Source organism: Carcharhinus amblyrhynchos, chromosome 15 (genome assembly GCF_965287045.1).
Source record: "Carcharhinus amblyrhynchos chromosome 15, sCarAmb.v2.hapA, whole genome shotgun sequence".
In the NCBI taxonomy this organism is placed as follows: domain Eukaryota; kingdom Metazoa; phylum Chordata; class Chondrichthyes; order Carcharhiniformes; family Carcharhinidae; genus Carcharhinus; species Carcharhinus amblyrhynchos.
Window position 1 is genome coordinate 62809118 of NC_137338.1, and position 24815 is coordinate 62833932.

Below are 24815 nucleotides of genomic sequence, written 5' to 3' on the forward strand. Positions count from 1 at the left end.
CTGATCCTTGCAGAGTGGCAGAGAGCCCCCTCTCCCTCCATTCTCCACCCACTGATCCTTGCAGAGTGGCAGTGGGCCCCCTCTCCCTCCATTCTCCACCCACTGATCCCTGCAGAGTGGCAGAGAGCCCCCTCTCCCTCCATTCTCCACCCACTGATCCCTGCAGAGTGGCAGAGAGCCCCCTCTCCCTCCATTCTCCACCCACTGATCCCTGCAGAGTGGCAGAGAGCCCCCTCTCCCTTCATTCTCCACCACTGATCCCTGCAGAGTGGCAGAGAGCCCCCTCTCCCTCCATTCTCCACCACTGATCCCTGCAGAGTGGCAGAGAGCCCCCTCTCCCTCCATTCTCCACCCACTGATCCGTGCAGAGTGGCAGAGAGCCCCCTCTCCCTCCATTCTCCACCCACTGATCCCTGCAGAGTGGCAGAGAGCCCCCTCTCCCTCCATTCTCCACCCACTGATCCCTGCAGAGTGGCAGAGAGCCCCCTCTCCCTCCATTCTCCACCCACTGATCCCTGCAGAGTGGCAGAGAGCCCCCTCTCCCTCCATTCTCCACCCACTGATCCCTGCAGAGTGGCAGAGAGCCCCCTCTCCCTCCATTCTCCACCCACTGATCCCTGCAGAGTGGCAGAGAGCCCCCTCTCCCTCCATTCTCCACCCACTGATCCCTGCAGAGTGGCAGAGAGCCCCCTCTCCCTCCATTCTCCACCCACTGATCCCTGCAGAGTGGCAGAGAGCCCCCTCTCCCTCCATTCTCCACCCACTGATCCCTGCAGAGTGGCAGAGAGCCCCCTCTCCCTCCATTCTCCACCACTGATCCCTGCAGAGTGGCAGAGAGCCCCCTCTCCCTCCATTCTCCACCCACTGATCCCTGCAGAGTGGCAGAGAGCCCCCTCTCCCTCCATTCTCCACCCACTGATCCCTGCAGAGTGGCAGAGAGCCCCCTCTCCCTCCATTCTCCACCCACTGATCCTTGCAGAGTGGCAGAGAGCCCCCTCTCCCTCCATTCTCCACCCACTGATCCCTGCAGAGTGGCAGAGAGCCCCCTCTCCCTCCATTCTCCACCCACTGATCCTTGCAGAGTGGCAGAGAGCCCCCTCTCCCTCCATTCTCCACCCACTGATACCTGCAGAGTGGCAGTGGGCCCCCACTCCCTCCCCATTTATTGCTGCAGAGTGGCAGTCGGCCTCTTCCCCCATTAGCCCGGTGGGGGTTGGGGGGTTGGAGTTTTGGAGGTCAGGGGAGCACACCCACTCCACTCCTCCTCCCCCACCCTCCGCCAAAGTAGACTCTCATTTTCCTTTGTGTTTTTAGAACTCCTTCATCCCACCGTCCCCAACCATATCCCTGTGGCGAAGGTGGAATGAGGCCCCTACCTGGACATTAGTTGGCCTGTCAGGGCTAAGGTTGGCGAATGGGCTTACCCACCCACCTGCTGTAACATGGGAGACAGCTCAGGGGTGGGCAGGACGCGGTGGCCTCCTTTATTTTACGTGCAAACCCACCTCCTTCCGCCCACCACCTCCCCCACCTGGAAACATGCCAACCGAGAGGATGAGGGGAAAGTGATGGGGGGGGTGGTAAGATCCACCCCGCCCCCCCCCCCCCCATTAAGTTACAGCTGTAAATAAAATAATTGCGCAACAAGAAGGATAAAAAATATCCTTTCCTCAATCGTAAAGGAAGATGACCTCCAGTCTCTTTGAAAGGCTGCACATACTGTCACCCAGTGGCCAGAGCATGTAACTACATGCATGCCAAAAGTTCTTTCACAACACCAGGTTAAAGTCCAACAGGTTTATTTGGTAGCACAAGTCACAAGCTTTTGGAGCGCTACCCCTTCATCAGGTGAGTGGGAGCTGTGTTCATAAACAGGGCATATATAGACACCAACTCAGTTCACAAGATAATGGTTGGAATGCAAGTCTTTACAGGTAATCAAGTCTTAAAGGTACAGAGAATATGAGTGCAGAGGGTGTTAAACACAGGTTGAAGAGATGTGTATTGTCTCCAGACAGGGCGGTTAGTGAAATTTGGCAAGCCCAGGCAAGCCGTGGGGGTTACAGATAGTGTGACATGAACCCAAGATCCTGGTTGAGGCTGCCCTCACATGTGGAACTTGGCTGTTAGTTTCTGCTCAATGAATGCGTTCTCGTGTGTTATGAAGGCCGCCTTGGAGAACGCTTACCCGAAGATCAGAGGCTAAATGCCCGTGACCGCTGAAGTGTTCCCCAACAGGAAGAGAACACTCCTGCCTGGTGATTGTCGAGCAGTGTTCATTCATCTATTGTTGTAGTGTCTACATGGTCTCCCCAATGTACCATGCCTTGGGACATCCTTTCCTGCAGCATATCAGGTAGACAACATTGGGCAAGTTGCAAGAGTATGTACTGTGTATCTGATGGATGGTGTTCCCACATGAGACGATAGCATCCGTGTCGAGATCTGGCACGTCTTGTCCAACGCCAGCATCTTCATGTCATGGCTACCGCTGACATTGCAAACTGCCAGCTCCGAGTGCTGGCAGATCTCCAAGAAGATCACGCATATCGACACAGACGTCAAGTTCCTACAAAAATGCAAGAAAGCAAACAAGATGCTGAACAAGATATGCCGGATTTTTATGACAATCAACAACGGTTTCATGATCATCATTAGACTTTTAATTCCAAATTTTAAAAAATTAAATTCAGATTTCACCATCTGTCATGGTGGGATTCAAACCAAGTGCCTAGTGGATTACCCTGGATCTGGAGACCTTCCCTACCCAGTGGGCACCGCAGGGACTGGGGTGTTTTATAGACCCACTTTAATCACACTTTGATTTCATGTTTTAAGTTTCCTTTGCCTTTCATTTTTTGTTTGAAGCAGTAACCTTGTCAGGGGCTGCTCTTTTGACTTGTCCCTCAGTTTGTTTAACTTCGTTTAATCACCAACGTAAATTTCATTTGGAAACCAGTCGTCTACCCCACTGTCTTTTCCCATGTGGGGTTATCAACCCTATAGGATTGTCCTTCTGAATTAGTCCCCTGAGGAGCGTTCTGAGAGAAACCCAGGCGAGATATCATAGGGGCATTAAAAATGCTGTGTCTTCTTTTCTTTATAAGCTATATAAATATTGCAGATGAGGATGTAACGACTGTTTGACTGGGTGGCAAGGTAGAAGATTGGCGATCAAACTTCCAGGAATGCATCCAACCCGAGTTGTTAACTCCCAAAAGCACTGAATTGGCGGGAAATCCATTCTAGAACCCGACTGTTTTGTCAGTTCAACGTCTCACTCGAATCTCCGTCCGCACTCTATGCAATGCAGAGGTCCCAATCATGAATCATAAAAACCCGGGATATGGGGGCCTATTTGTGCCAGAATCTGACAGTTCTGGAGAACTCTGCGCATGCGCAGTGGCCCCGATCTGTCAGATTCCCCGTTTGCTCAATCGCTGACCAGCCTGGGACCCTCGCTGACCCTCCAGTTCCCCCCCTCACATCTCCCCCCCACCCAACACCCCCCTCCCCACCAAACCCAGGGCCAACCATGAACCCCACAACAAACCCCAGGCCAGCCCTGCCCCCACCCCCTCGTACTGGACCATCCCGATGTCGAACCCATTCCCCTCCCGTCCCCCCCAATCATTGCCCTCCCTCTATCCCAGATCGATCCCAATGCAAACTGGCAGCAGGACGCCCCCCCCCCATCCCCACCTATCACCTCTAGGCCCCACCCCCTTGGTACTGCCCGCTGGGCAATGCCCTGGACACAGGCATTTTGCCCCTTGGGCAGTGCCAGGGGCACAGGCTGGCACTGCCAGGGTGCCCATGCCCAGGGGGTACCACCCCCCCCCGCCCACCGCTCGACCCACTGGGGGGCCCTGATTGCCCACCCCTTCATTCCAGCGAGGTCTCCTACTAGTTCCCTGAACGTGGGGAGCTACTCTAAATCCTGCCGGAATGATGGGGGGTGGGAGATTTAATCAGGAACTGTTAGGTTCCCGATAGTTAGATTTAAAAGACACTTAAAACATATTAAAAAAAGATTAAATTACTTACCTGCCTTCTCGCTGGTTTCCAGAATATTCTGGCCTGTTTCAGTTCACCGGCTGTCAAGAGGTGCGAATGCATTCCCAGCACACGCGCAAATCCCGGAACAAGGCCGGCCACGTGCATTTCCCATCCCGACCTGCCGGAAAAGCTGCGGATCGGGAAGGGAGAATCGTGGCCCCTGTTTCCCAGTCATTACTGAATTGGGTAACAACACCCCCATTTTAGCCAACAGCATATTGTGCAACTAACGCTAGAATTTTTACCTCTTTTTTGTTTTGCTTTTGCCCTCTAGATCAAAGAGGAAACTTCTGGGAAGGAAAGATTCCGACGAAGGGCCGAATGTAAACAAACCAAAACCATCCCCTGGCAGCTCCCCTGGAACTCCTCCTGCTGTTCAGAAACAGCCGAGCCCTATTTACAGGAGTGTCCGCAAATCCAACACCTCCCACGAGGAGTTCAAACTCCTGCTGCTTAAGAAAGGCAGCCGATCGGACTCCAACTATCGACTATCTGCGACCGAAATACTGAAATCTGCAAGTCCGGTATCTCCCAAATCCCCGGGCGACAGTTCCTCAGAGCAGGCGAAAGATTCCGAGGACTTTCCCCCTTTCCCTTCTGGATGTGAAACGCAGTCGCCCGTCGTCGCACCATGCTCCCCAAGGTTCAGCACGGAAGGAATCTCCTCCCGCAGCTTCTCCGCCTCGCTCTCCTCCCGGCCAAGTCGATCTCGAGCCCCGCCTGCGGCGGGTAGCAGCCGTTACAGCGTGCGCAGCCGCCTTCACAGCGCACCAATGCAAGTCATCTCCGAGGGGGAAGCAGAGAACTCGGACGGAAGTCCTCATGATGATCGGAACTCGCCGGGCACACACTAACAATCTGGAGCGACAACAAGCTATAGAGCAAACAGAAATGTGCATGTGGTTTAGTTTAGCAATGTTTATACTGAAAGGTTTTTCAAAAGCATGGCAGGTCATAAATAAATAAGAAAACAAAACAGACTACTGCCCAAAGTATTTAAAAAAAAGATATTGAGATACGAGATCCCTTCACTGCTCCTCCAAAACTATTAATGATTCAATCATTTTAGTGTACACATATTTTGATTAAATAAGCTACATTTTGAAATGTAACCAGAGTAAACTATGAAAAGAGAAAGTTCTGACTTCTTAATGAAAAGAAAGCAAAAGTTGTCCTTAATGAATTTGGGCAAATACTCTGTTTAAGGGTCTCTGATGAACTTTGCAAGGATGTATGCATGGTTGTTCCCTTTTGTGTGCTATTAGGGGGTGTTGTTTTCCTAGATTGATTAAACGGCTGCTTAAGCAATAGGACGATTGTGAGACTTGTACAGTGCAGTTCTTGGTATTTCCAACTGAGTGATGAATTTTTAAACAAGAAATGAAATACTTGTGAAATGCGTAGCACAGACTTTGAAACTAATGTAAATACCATCATTTTTAGTCAATTTCAAATAAATATTAATCCTTTGGGCAATGCACATTCTTCATAATTTGTACCATCAGTCTGTCCTGGGAATGAAATAGGCCTGTATCCTGAAGGCTAATACAACCATTATGTGGATAAACATGAGCAAATTCTTCTTTTTCAAAAACATATCTTGCAAAAACTGGGTGGGATTTTCTGGCTGTGCTCACCCCAAAGTCCCACCCAAGATCAACAGACCCTTGCATGGTCCGTGAACCACCAGCTACAATTCCTGTGGCGGGCAGGATGGGAAAATTCTATTTACTGTCTTAACTCGAGCTCTTAATATAGCCAAAATATTATTCCTAAGAATGGCCACATTGTGTTCGTGGCATCTCGTCATTCGCAAACCACAACTGAGGTACCCTGGCTGGAATTCTCCGGTCTGCTGCCAGTGAGAATGAGGAATTGGGCGCTCATCCAAATCTCCATTCTCATCAGCGGGACCAGGAGAGATCGGAGAATTCCAACCCCTGTCTGTATAATTAGTTTGAAAGAAAAATAACTTTTACATCTTTAAAAGACTGACAGCATCTTTATAGATACATGGATATTTAAATCAAATTAATACCATTGTCCAGTTCTAAGAGTTTAAAAATTATGCATTGCTCAAGCAGTCTTCCATTATAGTTTAAATATCAATCAACTTCTGCTGCGTACAGTGGAAATAGAATTACATCGAGAGGATTAATACTGTACTACCTAATCATGAGAAATATTATGTTTTCAAACTTACTAAAGGTCATTATATTGTACAAATATAAAAAAGGAACTTAAGGAAATGATTATTTTTGTGATTAAAGTTGGATTACTTATGTGTAGACACCAAGAATTGCATGTTTGCAAAAATGCCATAGTTTAAAATGATATATAAGAATGTTTGGAACCACAATGGTGGCAGTGGGGGAGTGAAAAAAAAAATTGAACCTTTTGAAGAAAGCTGGGTGACAAAAGACTTTAAAGTGAATTTTGTTGAAGCTACAAGTTGTAATGTACAGATATCAATATCATGAGATTAACATGGAATTAACTGAAAAAGAAAGTTTTGTAGTTTTAAGTTCTTCAGTAAAATGGGAGAGAAGGGCAGTATGTGCGTGGGGGCCAATTTTAATCGAAGCAACTTGTCAATGCAGAGCAACAGTGGAGGAGAAATCAAAGCACTGATCCAGGGGTTCACCTCCCAGCAAGTTAGCTTAAAATTATACCCCCGCCATAGGTTTGCGAAGGAATTGGTGATGGAGTAAACTCAAAAAAAAGGATAAGATGGAGGAGCTATTTCATATGTATTGAAAATGCAATATTCAAAATGTGAGACGAGAATGAGTAACCGTGAGAGATGAATGATATGCGAATGGGTAAGAAAATGGGATATTATTAAAGTGCAGATTGATCCAGAGATGTTCAGTAAAGAAAATTTTGCCAAGAAGACAGTAATTCCATTTCATCAAGCTGACAAGATGCAGGAGGGCAATGTGTATGTTAAGATATCCACGCACAAGTCTTGAGAACAATCCTCTTCAGCTCAGTGAGGTACACAGCATAGAACAAAGCACTGTTGATCTCTTTTACATGAGTCTTTACTCATTAGCTGTGGTCAACTTCAGTTAGAAGGAAATGCCTGTTACAGCTAATCATATCTGACCACATCAGCACTTCAGCAAAAGCAATGAACACACAAGGAAAAGATAACAGGAAAACATGCAAATGATGAAACGGGAAACAAGAACAGAAAGTGCCCAGCGAGACTGATCAGCACTTGATAAAATGTTAAAATTTCAAGGGAAACGCTCCAGTAAAAAAATGGTCCTCCCCAACAAAGATCAATCACGTTTCTTCAGATGCTGGGTACATAAAAACTAAGGGGGTGGTGGGATGATGGGGAAGGGATCATAAAATATCTTAACAGTTTGGGAATTCCTGCCTACTGATGAGATTGCTTCTGCAATGTCAAATATTTAATTCCTGTCTGTTAAACCCAACATTCTTTGGGGTAACATTGGAAGTTGCTGGAAAAATTCAACAGGCATCTGGGGAGGAGAGGAACAGAGCTAATGTCAAGGAAGAAATGTTAACTTTGTTTCTCTCTTCACAGATGCTGCCAGATGTGCTGGGTGGGATATTCCACCTCCTCCCCAGCCCCGTGGCAGGGTGTTTTGTGGTGACAGTGCTGGTCTGCCATTGCCTGGCAGCAGGATCTTCCAGCTCCGCTGCTGTAAATGGGTTTTCCTGCTGTTCGCATCCACCACTGCTGGGGATGCCCCCAGCAAGGGGTGGGGGAGCAGGCGCCGTCGGTGGGACCGGAAGATCCCACTGGTGGGGAGCGACCAGACAATTCCAGCCGCTGAGGTTTTCCAGTGTTTTATGTTAGATTTCCAGCATCCTCAGTACTTTTACTTTTATTATTTTGAATAACCCAAACAAGCACATTTTCTTGGGTAATGAGAGTGCTTTTTATTGATGTGAATTAAACGACACGGACAGGTTTTTAATCATTGAGCGTGTAAGAGAACTACGGCGGGATCTTACTGCCTCGTTCGAGCGAGACCAGAAATTCCTACTGAATTCAATAGACATTTCCGTTGTCCACCCCCCGCCCATTCCAATTCAGTGGCAGGCGGGGTGGTAGAATTCCAGCAATAGTGTTTTTCAGCAGTAGTTTATATATCGGCTGACAAGCAGTTACAACATCAGCAGCCTAGCGCCATCTCTTTTTTTCCCCCCTAGAACAAGTGGCTACATGAATATATATTTAGGAATCAAGAAGATTCTTCTGGACAATTCAGCTGTTAAAATATATGATGCATAGTTACAAGAGAAGCTGCTTAGCTTTTTTTAAAGCACTCTTTACAGTTACTGAATGCCCTGACACCACTGCCATCTCTGAACAAAGGTGAACTAATTATACTGTATAAATTACTTCCGTGAACCATCATTCCAATATGTGTGTTCTGTAGTTTGCACTGAAGTGTAAGATAAGTGAGTGTTTGAAGTTCTGCAGCTGCTTCCTTATAGCATCTGATGATTTCTAATTTATATATAGGCTTTCTTTCTGTTTATCTGGCATATATAAGACAACTACAAGGTTTCTGCACAGTTTAAAATCAATAATGTATACGGTCCCTTAAAAGAAATATGCCTAGGGTTTTTGCCAAAGGTTGAATGAATGCATTTTAACTGCATAGATGGCAGAGTTAACAAAATATAGGTTTTGGTTTATTGTATAAAAATAAATATAAAAGAAGGTTACAGTGTAACTGTATTGGTACCTAGAACCAGTTCATCTGGAAGACAAGAATGGTTTATGGATTTGCAGCCATTTTATAATTTTTTTGTAATATTTGTAAATATGGACTTTTTAAAATGCCGAGATGCTTTTTTGTAAAATGTTTTCAAAGTTTACAATTAATTTCTAAGCCTTTGTATATTTTAGAGCTGTGCAACACTTTTAAGTCTTGTATTTATTTTTAGTAAAGATTGTGAAACTTTCCCTGTGAATTCTCCCCAAGTACAATACATTTTGGCCAGTCAAGCCAAGTCTGGCTGCTTTGACAGTGTGCATAGAGTCTGACAATAAATGTGACTGCATTGGATCGGCAGAAAATGTGCTATTTCTTTCCAATGGTTGAATTATTTCACACTTACCCCTGTAGATTCAGCAGGATCTACATGGGAAGCTTAATGTACACTTTACATCGGCTCTACACACAGGCCAGGAGGTTAACTTGTTACCTCTCAGATTTGAAAACTTATTTATATTTGAGCAAGGATTCACAGAATGTTCTTATTATATTTCAGGCACTGTAACTGCAATGACCAGACTGGAGCAAGCAGTTTTATTTGGCAGGAAGATTTCAGTTTGGATCCAGTTTGGATCCCTGGTCTGAGTAAGATTAACAGGGTGGCGCAGTGGTTAGCACTGCTGTCTCAAAGCTCCAGGGTTCGATTCCAGTCTTGGGTGACTGTGTGGAGTTTGCACGTTCTCCACCTGGGTTTCCTCCGGTTGTTCCGGTTTCCTCCCACAGTCCAAAGATGTGCAGGTTAGATGGATTAGCCACGGGAAATGTGGGCTTACAGGGGTAGAGCGAGGGAAATGCCTGTGTAAGTTATTCTGTCAAGAGATTTAGTGCAGACTCGATGGACCAAATGGCCTCCTTCGGCTGTGGGATTTCTATGAACTAGTTTGAGTTGGGACAAGCAAGCACACAAGGGATTAGAGCAGGAGTGTGTCATTCTGTTGAGTTTGCTCCATCATTCAATAAGATGGGTAAGTTTGGGCTTCAACTCCATTTCCCCACCAGCTCCCCATATCCCTCGGTTCCTCAAGTCACCAAAAATGTATCTATCTCAGCCTTAAATATATTCAATGATGGAGCATCTGCAATCCTCTGGGGTAGAGAATTCCAAAGATTCACAACCCTCTGAGTGAAGAATTTTCTCCTAATGTCAGGCCTGAATGATCAACATTTACAACCTGCCTCAGGTTTTAGATTCCCCAGCCAGCGGAAGCAAAGTCTCAGTGTCTTATCGTGCCAAGCGCCTCCAGAATGTTGTTCATTCCAGTGGTATCACCCGTCATTCTTCTAAAGTTCAGAGAATATCGGCCCAATTCATTCAGCCTCTCGTCAGAAGACAATCCTTTCATTGCAGGGATCAAGTGAGTGAACCTTTGCAGTACTGACTCCAAAACAAGTATATCCTTCCTTAAATATGGAGATCAAAACTGCACACAATACTCCAGGTGTGGTCTCACCAAAGCTCAAAAGCAAGATGCCCTTTTTCTTGCACTCCAATCCCATTTCAATAAAGGCCAATGTGCCATTTACCTTCTTAACTTGCTTACTGTATCTGTTTGCAAACTTTCTGTGCTCCCTGTACGATTAAATCAAAGTCTCTCGGTATGGCAATATTTACACATTTTATGCCTTTTTAAAAAATCTGTTTTTCTATTCTTTCAAGTCAGAAAGTAAATAACCTCACACTTCCCAACATTATATTTCATGTGCCATCTGAAGAACATAAGAAATAGGAGCAGGAGTAGGCCATCTAGCCCCTCGAGCCTGCCCCACCATTCAATAAGATCATGGCTGATCTGTCGTGGCTCAGTTCCACTTTCCCACTTTCTCCCCATAACCCTTAATTCCCCTGTCTGTCAAAAACCTATCCACCCGTGACTTAAATATATTTAGCGAGGTAGCCTCCACCACTTCAACGGGCAGAGAATTCCAGAGATTCACCACCCTTTGAGTGAAGAAGTTCCTCCTCAACTCTGATCTAAACTGTCCCCCCTTATTTTGAGGCTGTGCCCTCTAGTTCTGCTATCCTTTCTAAGTGGGAAGAATCTCTCTACCTCTACCCTAGCTATCCCCTTCATTATCTTATATGTCTCTATAAGATCCCCTCTCCATGAGCATGCATGTGACTGTGAGAGTGAGATGTATATGTGAATGTGAGTGTTTGTGTGTGAATGTGAGAGAGACGTGTGTGTGAATGTGAGACTCATGCTCCACTGGTCATACATTTTGCTTTGTACTTGTATGGCCTTTGGCTTTCACTGTGTAGTTTCTGGATATGGTACACAAGTCATACACATTGGCAGCTCCAGAACTAGCTCAGCTTGGCTAAATTCCGATGTGTCTAAATGATACTCAGAAGCATAATGACACCAGTCACCAGTACATCACATGCTATAGGTTAGCTGTCACTGCTCTGTATAAGAGAGACTGTGTCATTCAGCATCTGCACCAGTCACTTGACAAGTAATTACTTTTGTCACTAGACAGTGCTAGTCGAAATTATAGCATGGTATCAGATTTTTATTTTTGTGTTGCAGCATTCTCACGAGACCCAGACTGAAGCCAACTCACATTACAATTCGCAGGAGACCAGTCCTGATGTTATTACTGGAGAGAGGGACAGAATTACAAAATAGAAAATCTCCCAACGATCCATTTAAACAAAAACATCTGATGTGTGGAGCACCTGCTCCAGTTCCAAAAGCCTCTGAGTTTTAGTCTACAGGGTGATCCTGCTGGATTCTGTAGGGATTGTCTGCCAATCAATTGAATATGCACATTCCACTGGCAAAATGATATCTCTGAGAAGCCCTCAAACTCAAGCCTCAGGTTTCCCAAACGCCTCTGACAGAAAACATAATTACACACCACAGAAGGCAATGATTTTCCACTTCTTGTGACATTTTTCATGTGTCACTAATTTGAAGAATGACTTGCTTCTCCCAGCCAATGTATTGGCTGCTCAGAGCCCAGGAGGACAGCTGCACTGGTGTGCAGAAGTGAAGGTAAGGGGCTACTGTCAGGCTGCCACTGCCTTACCCACAAGCTGGCTACTGGAGAAATGGCTTGCTCACCCCACATCCAACTTATATTCTCTTTTCTCTCATTGCCACTCATGGTAGAGTGGAGCTATGCAAATTGGCTACCGCATTTCACCACAATATTTCATTGCCTTTTAGACATCTGTAATTATGGAGAATGCAATGTAAAGACAACTCTCTCTTATTTATGTACTGAAAGTCTGGCGAATGCACACAGCAAAAACTGCAGCATTCCCTCCTAGGCTGGCAGTCATAGTTACATGATGTGGAGATGCCGGCGTTGGACTGGGGTAAACACAGTAAGACGTCTGACAACACCAGGTTTAAGTCCAACCGATTTATTTGATAGTAAACTCACTGGGTTTACTATCAAATAAATCGGTTGGACTTAAACCTGGTGTTGTCAGACTTCTTACAGTAATAGTTACAGCCATGGGGAAAATATCAAGTCTAGCTCCAAGTTTTTAAATGAGGTAGAGGCTTCAAATAAAATGCTCAAAAATACAAAATGATTTACCAGCAGGTTGATTGGAAAAATATGCAAAGGATTTTCAATAAGTGCTTTAAGCGATTTTGGCTGTTTTATTGTTTTCATTTTATTTTTATTTATTAGTGTTACATTAACACTGCAATGAAGTTACTATGAAAATCCCCCAGTCGCCACATTCCAGCACCTGTTCAGGTACACTGAGGGAGAATTTAGCATGGCCAATGCACCTAACCAGCGCGTATTTCAGAACGTTGGACAAAACCAGAGCACCCGGAGGAAATCCACGCACACAGGGAGAATGTGCAGACTCTTCACAAACCGAAGCTATGAATCAAACCCAGTCCCTATTGCTGTGAGGCAGCAGTACTAACCGCTGTGTCATCCATATGGAACCATACAAACGTTCAGCCTGTTGGTGATATCATTGCTGATCTATATCTTAACTCCATTTTTGGCTCCATATCCCTCAATAATCTTGGCTCACAGCAATGCATTGATCTCAAATTTGAAATCATTAATGAAGCTTGCAACTGTTGCTTTTGCTGGTCAGCAGTTCCACCATACCTTGCTTTTGGTTTTCAAGTTACGTCCTCTTGTTCTAGGCACCCTATCAGCATAAAACATTTCTCGATACCCTGTCAAACTTTTCAAAACCCTAAAGCAAATTGCCCTTAACATTCTACATCTCAGGGAATACAAATGTAGCTTATGTAATTGGTCATAATCTAAATCTTGGAACCCTGGTAACAATATGGTGAATCTGTGCTGCATTCATTCCAAGGTCAAAATATTCTTTCTAAGCTGTGGTGCCTGGAATTGTAAACAATGCAAAGCTTTGTACAGCTTTAGAAAAAGTTCTTGTTGTTATATTCTAGTCCTCTCATCAAGGAGCTTTTCTAATTACTTTATACCTGATTAAGAGTGATCCTTGTACACAATCCAAGAAATTGTTAAATCCTCACTCTTCCCAGCTTCTCAACATTTGAAAATGTTCTGAGCTACACATTTTCAGCTCAAAGCAGCTGACCTCACGATTATATTGAAATCCATCTGCCAGTTTTTCACAGTCACTGATGGTTGTTGTTTCTCTTGTCACACCCAATGGTTCACAACGCAGACTTTCATCTGCTTTGCATTGGGAGGTTTAGCTGGAACAGGTCACTAGCCTGACACCAGAGATTTATAACTTGAGGTGTGCCAATTCACATCAAGTATGGCTGACCAGCACTCTTTCCTACTTTTATGCCTTTGGTGTGTGCAGGAAGGATCTTGCAAGTTGACACTCAAGCTGTAGGCCACATCATGAACCCACTTTAATGACCATAAAGTCCTGGGGTTTTATTTGAAACCAGAGCTTCTAGTTTTGAGATAGGAATGCGACCCACCATTCACCATGCTGTTGCCAGGGTTCCAACATTTAGATTATGAGCGATTACATAAACTACATTTGTATTCCCTGAGATGTAGAAAGTTAAGGGCAAGAGTTCTTGATCGATGCATACCTCTTTGTAATTCTACGTTACAATCTACACTACTCATCATTATACTTCTTACTCTTCTGTCATTGAGGGTTGGTTGTTTTTATCAGTCCATAGTCATTTCTCAGTGCTAGTTTTCTAACCAAATCCATTGCTTTCAACTCATGTCTGCTGCTTCTTCAGTATTGATTCATTATTTTAAATTCAGTGACGGGGATTAACAGGCAAGAAGTAAGCATGGGTATCCCAATTATATGTATCCTGTACCTGTGTCTGTCAGATGAATGAGGATGAGATTAACCTTCAGCAAGGATGCAAATACTGGCAGTCACAATTTAGCAGCCTTAATATGTCCCATCTGATTTTCCATTGCATTAAGATGAATGCAAAGGAATATTGGACAGTATGTCTAATGGACACTGTTCTAACCCAGTAGCTGCTGAAGATAGATTCTTTCTCCCTTGATTAACATACAGATTATGTATCACTTGTCTCAAATTCTCTTGCCATATAATAGCAACAATTCATAACAAGTAAGATCAGGAATGTATCAATCAGCAAAAGGCAGTTGCAGATTCAACAATGCCAATCACTCTCATTAGCAGTCTCCATTTCTTATTGTCAGAAAGGTGCGTGGAGTCTAATTCTTCAGAATGTAACAGTAGTATCCCAACGTGGTTTGTGTAATTGTGTTTTTCACATGAGCTCTCACCTGTGTTTCCACAATCAGCAGATGGAGTGAAAACACTTTAGAGCCATAACTTCAACCATAGTTAGGAACTGTTGTCATTCTTCTTGATGCAAAGGAATTAGAGGGAGGGTGGATTTACAAAAAGCCAGTCCTGGTACAATCTGCAAATAATCAATCTTGCTGTCAAACATAGAAGAAAGAAATCTGGTTTCTGCGGACACAAGCTGAGTGGAAGGTACAGCCTTCTCATTTGTTAAACTGTTTCAGTTGACAATGATGTTTTGTTATTCGTGAACTTATGTCCTAGTTTTTCCAGAAGGGCATATGACTCTAATTGAAAATGTTTTTACAGATATTTCAAGCATAGAAAACACTTTATGCAATGTTTGATGCCTGTGTGCTAAATCTTGTTTTTCAGTCTGAAGATTTCCAAAATATATTCAGAATGATTGCATTAACTCTCCTCTTTTTAACTGTAGCTTTTGATAACTGAAAACTGTTATTTTTACACAGTGCTTAGGCTTGATTGCCAACTACAATGTTGTGGAGATTTGAATGGCAGTTTGACAATATGACTCATGACGGGGCAGCATAGTGACACATTGATTAGCATTGCTGCCTCACAGTGCCAGGGACCCGGGTTCAAATTGGCTGCTAGTTTCCCTGTGTTACAAGTGACATTTCTAAAAGTACTGCGTTGACTACAGTGTGCATTGGGATATATTCAGATATGATCATGCTATAAAATTGTAAATTTTTCTTTATGAGCAACTTTTCTCTTTTACTGGAGAAGTCCTTGCCAAATTGTCATTTTTTTTTGGAAAGCAAATATCTTGATATGATTCTTTTTAACCTATTACTACCAAGTTAAATGTAGCTCACAAGAATTAAAATCCTGCACAGCAGTGAGATGACCTGAGACAATAGAGGATGTCTCAGATATAATTGGGACTTAGGAATTGCAATGCACTATTCATTGGCAAACAGCAGGGTATAGATTCGAGCAACTCCCACCCCACCTCTGCTGCCTCCCCCCACCCCTGCGGTCCCTCCCCCCCATTCCCAACAAGTGCATGGTTAGTTTAACTGACACTGAGACAGAGAGAAAGGCAGAAGTCAGACTGTTAGTATGAACTATTGAACAGATTCGGGGCCACTCTCTGCTTGAGTTGGCAAGATAGAAATCGTCAGAGGGTCAAAGGCTCACTCCAGAAAAATTGGACATACTGGCCAGAGAAAATTTTAAGAAGGATTCTCAGGCTTGCTTTTTTTCTGATGTTGCAGGGAACATTATAAAGTCAGTTATAGTTCAGATGCATTACCTGATTCAGGCACTTGCAATCAGTAAAATTACTCCATTCCTTGATTTCTCATTGTCTCACTAAATGATAACTGATCAACTTTTTTGAAAGCCAGAGAAGGATATATTGGAGCACTTGCAAATGAGAGTATCCAGTTCATTTATCACTGAGTTTTACTCAGTGCAACCCCCTGGCAACACTATGATTACAAATAGCGCTGTAAAGGTATACCCCTGATGTTATGAGATCCAGAATCTGCCTACGAGAGAGGCCAATGATGTGATATCTGACAGCCTATCAATTTCAACCCTCAAATCTGTCACAGTCAATTTCACAGGACAAGGTGTCAAATTCATCCAGGAATGGTGTTAAATAGTTAAAGATGGAGTTGAAAGAGACCGAGTGATCTTAATAGTCCAATTTAGAGCATTGCAATTTTTGAACCCCATAGTTAAACCGGGAAGATTGTAAGTCAGACAAAGTCATGATTTAAACTGCAGTGTGTGGAGTTCTGTTATTAGAAAATTAAAGCTCTGAATTGCTCTGAAAGGCAGGGAAAATCTGGATTTTTCAGCCTGGAGAGGAAGCATTTTTAAATACAAGACAAGCAGATCAAGAATATTTTGTGTTAAATTTCTAAAGTCAAAATTCAAAACAGTAAATGCAAGATTGATACACCAGGAAGCATTCACACACATGGATGGAGTATGGAAACTGAAATAGGAGGATTGTCAGGTATTTTGTGGATATTCTTCACCTGTAGTTATTCTGTGATCCTGTACTTTTCCAGAGAGAAAGCAGCATGTTTGTCTATTATGAATTATAACATGCATAATTATTGATTTTGATTGGCATTAAGTCCTCTGCTTTTCTTGATCCATATGAATGACCTAAATGTAGGGCAGAATTTCAAAATTTGCAGATGATACAAAATTTGGAAGTATTGTGAATAGTGACAGTAGTGATAGACTTCAAGAGAACATTGTCGGGTTAAAGACACGGGCAGACAGGTGACAGGTGAAGTTAAATGCACAGAAACATCAAGTGAAACACTTTAGTCACAAAAACAAGGAAAGGTAATGGAAAATAAAGCTTACAAAAGGGTCACAGGAGCAGAGGGACCACAAGGTTGAAGGCACCAGGGCAGGTTTGAGAAAGCAGTTAATAAAGCCTATTGGATCCTGAGTTAGACGAATTGAGGCAATGAGCATAAAAATTTTTTAAAGTTTATTTATTAATTTCACAAACAGACTTACATTAACAGTGCAATGATGTTACTGTGAAAATCCCCTAGTGGCCACATTCCGGCACCTGTTCGGGTACACTGAGGGAGAATTTAGTATGGCCAATGCACCTTTCAGATTGTGGAAGGAAACCCGAGCACCCAGAGGAAACCCACGCAGACACAGGGAGAATGTGCAAACTCCACACAGACAGGGAATCGAGCATGGATCACTGGTGCTGTGAGGCAGCAGTGTTAACCACTGTTCCACCGTACTGCCCTCATAAACATTATAGTGAACCTTTATAAACACTGGTTTGTTTTCAACTTTATTTTCAACCGAAAGCTTTCTTTCGGCAGTCCGCTAAGGCTTTCGCCAATCACAGGTTGGTATGTGATATACATACTCTGACACCTACTCTGACCAAGACCCAAAGAAACTACAAAGGGTTGTAAACGAAGCCCAGTCCACAACACAACTCAACCTCCCATCCATTGACTCCGTCTACATTTCCCTCTGCCTCAGAAAAGCAGCCAGCATAATCAAGTACCTCGCACACCCCACACTCCCTTCCACCTTCTTCCATCAGAAAAATAAAGTCTCAAAACACGTACAACGGACTCAAGAACAGCTTCTTCACTGCTGTCATCAGACTTTTGAATGCACCTACCTTATATTAAATTCATCTGTCTCTCCACTCTAGCTATGACTGTAACACTACATACTGATTTCCTTCTCTATGAATGGTATGTTTTGTCTGCATAGCATGCAAGAAACAATACTTTTCACTGTATGTTAATATACATGACAATAATAAATCAAATTAAATAATAAATCAAATCAAATCAAATGACTGTTAACACTATATTTTGCACCCTCTCCTTTCCTTCTCCTTTAAGTTCTCTATGAATGGTATGCTTTTCTCTGTAGCATGCAAGAAACAATACTTTTCCACTGTATACATGGAACAATAATTAATCAAACCAAATCAAAAGCTTTAGGCGCCATATTTTAGAGAAGCATTGGAGAGGGTGCATAAAAATGTGTGGGAATAGTACCAGGAATGAGTCAATTCAGGTACCTGAATTAATTGGGTGAAGTTGGGCTTATTCTTTGTAGATAAGTGGAGGATGGGAGGACATTTGACAGCGGTGTTCAAAATTATAAGGCAGAGTAGGTTGGGAGAAAGGTTCGGATTGAACCAGAGGACAGATTCAAGTAATTGATTTTAAAAAAATCCACGCGGAAATTTGTGACAATCCGGCTGGCCAATGGTCCAGACCTAACTTCGCCAATAAATTTTACAACTTTAAGCGACCTATTTGCAGCAATTTGAGAGGCTGCAACTGAAAAGGATTGAGATTATCTTATTGGATGCAAATTCAAGCCATGTTCAATGACCAAGTCTCATTTTTTTCTGAGCTGTATTTCCTGGCACCACAAACGCTGCAAGCGTTGGCAACGTCTTATCAGTGCTAAAAAAAAACTGATGTCAAAGGATCTGCGAGCGTAGTAACGCAGTGACATTACTGGGCAACGGCTGTATTGGAAATAATTACCAAGCGAGCGACCGTTGCTTCAAGCGTTTCTTTGGCAGTGGATCAGTGGGTGATCAATAAAGAGCATTTGGGGAATGAGCAGGGCTTTTTCACTTGGCTGCCTTTCTCCCTCCTGGGGGCTCGGCGTTTGTCAAATGCTGTCGGTGGTGGGGACGGAACGGCTGCGCACTGTTGCCTTCACGTCGCGTCGCTGTCATTGGACGGAGTGTACAAAAGGGTTTTTTTTTGGAGTGTCTCTCTTCCGTTAAAGCGCCATTCGAGCGGCGTCTGGAAAAAGGACGGTAAACAGCAGCCCGGGGAAAATAAAAACTGCCCGTCAAAGCAAACTCAACAATGTCGGCCACAAACGGTAAGGCCAGCTTACAAAAGCGCTTGCCTTATTAATTGTGTGTTTATGTTCCCCCCCCAACATTGCCAAAAATGCTGGTTCTGCTCAGCGCGCTGTGTATATTTACTGTGCAATCCAGTACAACATGAGAGGAGCCCGGAAACGGTTAAAGGGCGTTTTCTCAGCAGCTCGGACGCAAACGCTCAGCGCTGCCGCTGGAGGAGTGGGGAGGAGAGTCCTCGGCTTTCCGCCCTCGCCGCCTCCCATTGGAGCTCCGAACGCCGCTGCGTTCCATTTCAGAACGTTGGCACCGTTCGAACGCTCGGGACTGGTCGGGTTCCAAGTCGATCATTGTGACGTTGCGGGCGCTGGTGGATTTCATTCGGAATGGAAACAATGGGAAATGTAACAATGTGGCGGTCGCGGCTGTTCCCTTCCCCATTCATTCATTCAGACACATTCATTCGGAGTGACAGCGTTTGGACACCTCTCTGTCTGTTCGCTTTGTTTACAAATCCCAGCCTTCTCAATTTGGCCCACTCCCGCCAACGCCGCCCCCCCTTCTCCCCGACACAACATGTGCTGTGGTTAATAAAGAGACGCTTTTTTTTAAAAACAAGAATTATTCGGAACGGCAGGATGCTGTATACGCCTTGCACTTTTTTTGTTGTCACCAGCACTCTATGGGCGTTCCAGTCCATTGCCCGCCCCATTGGAATTTGTAGCGTGACCACATGATCTTTCAGTGGTCTAACAGAAAGGCAATGCGTGATGCAGTTTGCCTCAACGGAAGATAGATGCGACAGTCCACGTTTCAGCAACTGAATAGGAACTTAACGTTCCTGCGAAGTTCGGCAGCTAGAAGCAGAAATTGTGTTTTTTTTCTCCTCTTTCGAATTTCACCCTGCTCCTTTAGATACGAATCTTTTATTTTCAAAATGGGCATAATTAGAATTTATTTTTCAAATGTGAAGATGCATGCAGTATAAATATTCAGGAGGTATTTAGTTCATGATATAGGATCATCGTCGCATTTCTTATTTGCACTTACGCATAGAATTGAAATCTGAGCGAAACTGTATAACATAAATTCAAAATTCTGCAATGTTGCTCGCTGTATTGAGAAACCTGCCTGTTGACAACAAGCACTTTGGGACGACCTGGGGTCTCCAAGCGTGCTATATAAATGCAGGGTTTTTTCCCCCTCTTCATTCATTCACCCACCTTAATCTGTTTACAGCGCACTGCAACTTTCAACAGATCTTTTAATAGCACCTTTTGTGATATTATTGCTGTATTAAAGATGCCCTATGCAATTGCAAATAGCTGTAGGCTTACTCAGTGTCTCTTCAGTTCAGACCCTGAGGACCAAATAGCGTTGGAAATACCGGCTGTGATTCTCCTGAATGCTATCTCGTTCTCCGACACAAGCAGTGATAACTGTGTGTGTGTGTGTGTGTGGAGGCAGACTCTTAGGGGCTCCGATTATTGAGAGCCATGTTATCAGTCGGGTAGTGGTTCCTGACAATCCTTCTTGCTGCCCTTTCCAAGATATTGCGTGACAATACTGTTCTTACCGAGGATAGGCCGTTCCTGTATGTGAATTTTCATACAAAAGTAAAATCAATGATACAGATAGCCCAGATTCCCTGAGATCTAGAATTCCTGGGTGGCATGCGAGTGACCATACACTCTTCACCAATAAATATAAAAGCAAATTATTGCAGATGCTGGAATCTGAAACCAAAAGAGAAAATGCTGGAAAATCTCAGCAGATCTGGCAGCATCAGTAAGGAGAGAATGTTTTGAGTCCAGATGACCCTTTGTCAAAGCTGTCAAACTCTTCACCAATGTCATTGAACGAATACGCCAACATGCACTTGATTACTTGTTTTCCTGAAACTGGCACAGTGTCACTAGGAGTGAATTGCAATGTGCAAATTAACAGACAGCAGTCAACAATTTCCAGGAAGTAATTTTTAATGTGAAATCACAAACCAGTTTTGAAAATCTTTTTAAACAGGCTTTCTTAGCTGAGAAACTTGCTACTGAAAATTTAAACAAATAATATTTGCAACAAAAAAGGATGCAAGTTCGTAATGTGTTCCAACCATGGCGTGTACCTTTCTGAGAATTAATGTTCTTCTCAGAATTAAAGTTGATCTTCCCAAATCTAAAGTTACAAGTTGATGAGACGAGCATAAGATACAGCACTCTCAATGCCTCCAGTTCTCAGCATGGTTCAGTCTGAGTGGAGAGAACTTCCACAGATGATCCTCTGCAGAAAATCTGTGCAATTTCTGAAATACAAGATAGGCTTTAACAGTAATTGTGAAATTGTAACAGAAAATGATGAAAATACTCAGGAAGTCTGGTAACATCCAATAGAGAAGGAAAAGTCAGAATTATGTGACCAATTCCTGAGATCACTTTAATCAGGATAGCTTCTTAAGGATTCAAGCTAGCTAGCAAAATTGCCTTCTGGCTGAGACTAAATTGATGTACGCCTACTTAGCAATAAAAATGGGGTTTAAAATTCTACCTTGCTATAATAAATAAGCCCTTGCCGATCTTAAATTCCTGTAGCATAAACATGCTTTCAATGGCTGAAGAGCCTGGGGAGGGTTCAAAAGTATACAGTGGTAAAGAGAAGGCATTGGGTTCAGGAACTGCGGCATTGGCTTTGAAGTGAATTTATTTTGTACCAAAATCTATATTTGTACAGATGCGCCTCATGTTTTATTTATTACAATTTGCGTCAGTGCTTGTTGTCTAATCATCTGGCCATTTTCCAATAAAGCTACACCAGGCCTCCATAAGTATTCTGATTGCTCGACACTTTTTCTCTATTCCCAGGCAGAACCCTATGCAATGAACAACCTTAATTAGAGGGCTTGTTACCTTCAGAGATCTTTAAATGAAGTGAAGAGAAACCAATGTGTGTTGTAGCACATACTAACTGGCTGTCTAAATTAGCAACATGATTTCCTTCAGTAATAAAAATACTCCAGTGAGCTGCAGAAGACTGAGCTGAAGCCTTTTCAGAATCACGTACTTTGATTTAAACAATTGCCTCTGATTTGAAGTTTAGAAGCAGCTGAATGAGCACTGCCTCAAACAGTGTATTTTCTTTTTCCAACACGAACCCTATTTCGCATAGTCCAGCTCAATAATGCTTAGGTCACTTCAATTTCTGTGTTGGTTGAGTCTCTAAAATTCAACTTCTTCGTAATCCAGAGGCCCACCGAGTTCTCTCAATAATTCAATGTTAATAATTAAAAACATTTTTAAAAATCCCTACATTACTGCCTTGGCAATCTTCTGTATAAGTAATGATTTTTGTTTTGCAACTTTATCTGGATTGATTCAGGTTTAGTTTTTCTTACTTGTGCTTTCACCCTTTGAGGGGAGAGAAAACCTGGGGTTTTTAAATTGTGAATGAAATTACTTCTAATTTTTCTGTAAAGTCAGGTTTTCACAAATTTGTGCAGTGCAGTGGTTTCACACACTTTCAGAACAAGTTAGGTGGATACTGCATTAAGTTGGTCTTCCTATTCTTGTCCTCCCCTTCTCTGATACATGGTGAAGGAAAAGTGTAAGCCAGAGAACAGGATAACAAATTGATTGCCTTGTGTCAAAGATATATTGGTAACACGGAAAGTGCCCCAAATGTATTCTTGCGAGAAGTAAATTTAGTTTAATTGTTGCAAGTGAACTGCTTTACTTGTGCTGTTATTGAACATAATGAACAGTTATCCATTTGTGTGTTGGTGATTAATTAGTCAAGGATTTCATTAAAGGTTGTCCAAACATGCACCCTAACCTCCAACAGAACCGGCATTTTCAAAATAATGAGCCAATTTTAAAAATACTACTTATTTGCATAGAAAGCAGTACATTATGACAGTATGTTAAGCCAATATTGGCCTTTTATTTTTAGCACTCAATCAAATTTGTATCTGAAGTCTCTTCCACGAAAACTATTGGCAATGTCAAACTAGAGGTTAAATGCAACACACAGGTCGTTTGTCATGTCAGTCCTGTTCCAGTGCCTTTCCACACCATTCGGAGCAGTCGCATCCTCCTAGTCACTTCACAATTCTTTTAATAGTTTTCATTTGAGAAACCACTATCTACTTCCCTTTTTTAAAAAAAAATTAACTCACTGACAATGCTTCAATAATGGAACTTGGAAAAACGTGGTGTTACAACTCCTGCCAAACGTTTAAATTTATTGACATTGTGCTGTTGCCTCATGTTCAAGTATTGAACTGACAAACGTCTGTTGGAATTACTCCGAAACAGCTTGTGACTGCTAGTACAGAGGCGAGCAGCAACGATGAGTCTGGTTGTCAAGAATTTTAGATTAAAAATAAGATAAGCTTGTTTCTTTGGAAGAAAACTGTCATCATTTCATGGTTTGCATTAAGAGGTAAGTTTTGTTTTGGCGAGAGTAAATTTGTAAAGGGTAAGGTGATTAAATGGACTTTAGAGATTGTCAGACCAGTAATGGTAGTTCAAAGTTTAGTTAATGTTTAGTTCATGACATCAGAGTTGGAAGTGACAATTTGAAACAATGGATGATCTATCTCTGAGCTTGGTCGGGACAGGAGGTGTATAGTTATTTCAATAAAGATTTAAATTATTGACGTAAATTGGAGATGCTAAAAACATGTTTGTGGATCCTATCTGGATGTTTTTCTACAGAAACGAGTAGGTTAGACTTGGAGCTGGAAACAATCAAGTTGGTGTGTAAGCCCCAAGATCAGAAGGAAAATAATTTACCAAGAATGATGTAATAATCGGATTAGATGAGTAGTATCATTAGTAAGCAAAGGTGTTTTGAAATTTTAGTTTAAGACACTGTGCAGAAATTAAAAGTGAAGTTCAGACTTGAGCTGATTGGTCCCAGACCTTGGATGGCAACTGGAAAAGTTTGGAGTTTACTCCCAAGAAAATGGAGAATCTTCAAGTACCTGATAAATAGCCAGAGACTTTGTGGTAAGTCATAGTGGAAAAGAGAAGGTTCAGTTGAGAATTTTATGTGATTGTGTTTTTTAATCCAATCCAATCAAATCAAGTCCAATTCAGAGTCTCAAGAGACATTCCCAATCCAAGCTGACAAGACAGAGCTCTCACCTCCTGTCCTGGGCTTGATCTACATGATCCCAGCTGATTGGAGTAGGCATTAGCGCCTCCTCTGAGGCTTGATCTCATTTGCATCTTAGTCAAAAGGCTGAGATGCCGCTTTTAAAAATTGCTTCAAATGAAGCTAAAATGTAACTTAATGACTTCAGCCAAGTACATGTCGACACTATCCTTGATGTTAGTAGTGTTTGTCCTACTTGATTCTTGAACAGTAAAATTCTTTTGTTTTAAACCGTGGAATCTTGTGGCTTAATTATTTAAATAAATAATGGGTGTTTAGAATTTCTTTTTCAATGTTTACATCTTTATGGGGATCATAACAATGAACCTGAAGGGAACTGGGAACATTTGAACTGTTCAGTTTCTTTAAAGGATTTAAACACCAGGAAACATAAGTTTTTAATAAATTAGTCAGAAGTGACAAAGCAATCTAGGCCAAAAGTCTTCATTCATAGATGTGGAATAACAGGTCATAAAAACAGAATGAAGGACTGAGTTCAAGAGCCAATTAAACGTGTTCCTCAGGAGAAGGAATTAATAGTACGGTGGGAAGAGACATAAGGCTCTTATGTCTTGTGTGGGTGGCAGCGAGGAATGCATCGCCACAACCATGCTCCAGTGAACATTAATTGGAGGTAGGCAGGATTTTTATCCCTCACTCAGTCTCTGAGAGCTGTTGGACCAATCTTGTGGCCACTGCTGGGGCTATAACAATTGCCTAAGTCCAGAGCCAGGGT

The 24815-nt window shown here is 42.9% G+C and overlaps 2 protein-coding genes across 6 annotated transcripts in view; both read left to right on the plus strand.

Moving 5' to 3' along the window:
- nhsa (Nance-Horan syndrome a (congenital cataracts and dental anomalies)) overlaps positions 1 to 9114 on the plus strand; it is a 482186-nt gene extending 473072 nt beyond the window's left edge. For all 4 annotated transcript variants that reach the window (XM_080204037.1, XM_080204038.1, XM_080204039.1 and 1 more), the window contains one exon: positions 4334 to 9114. In XM_080204037.1, the coding sequence (XP_080060163.1) occupies positions 4334 to 4913 (580 nt within the window). In that variant the 3' untranslated portion in view covers positions 4914 to 9114. The remainder of the gene's footprint in view (positions 1 to 4333) is intronic.
- A 9496-nt stretch (positions 9115 to 18610) lies between these two features.
- The window catches only part of LOC145353363 (uncharacterized), a 53614-nt gene continuing 47409 nt past the window's right edge, over positions 18611 to 24815 (plus strand). Inside the window, exon 1 of one of the 2 annotated variants that reach the window (XM_080204042.1) lies at positions 18611 to 18951. In XM_080204042.1, the coding sequence (XP_080060168.1) occupies positions 18936 to 18951 (16 nt within the window). In that variant the 5' untranslated portion in view covers positions 18611 to 18935. The remainder of the gene's footprint in view (positions 18952 to 24815) is intronic. The other variant, XM_080204041.1, reaches the window with a different exon arrangement.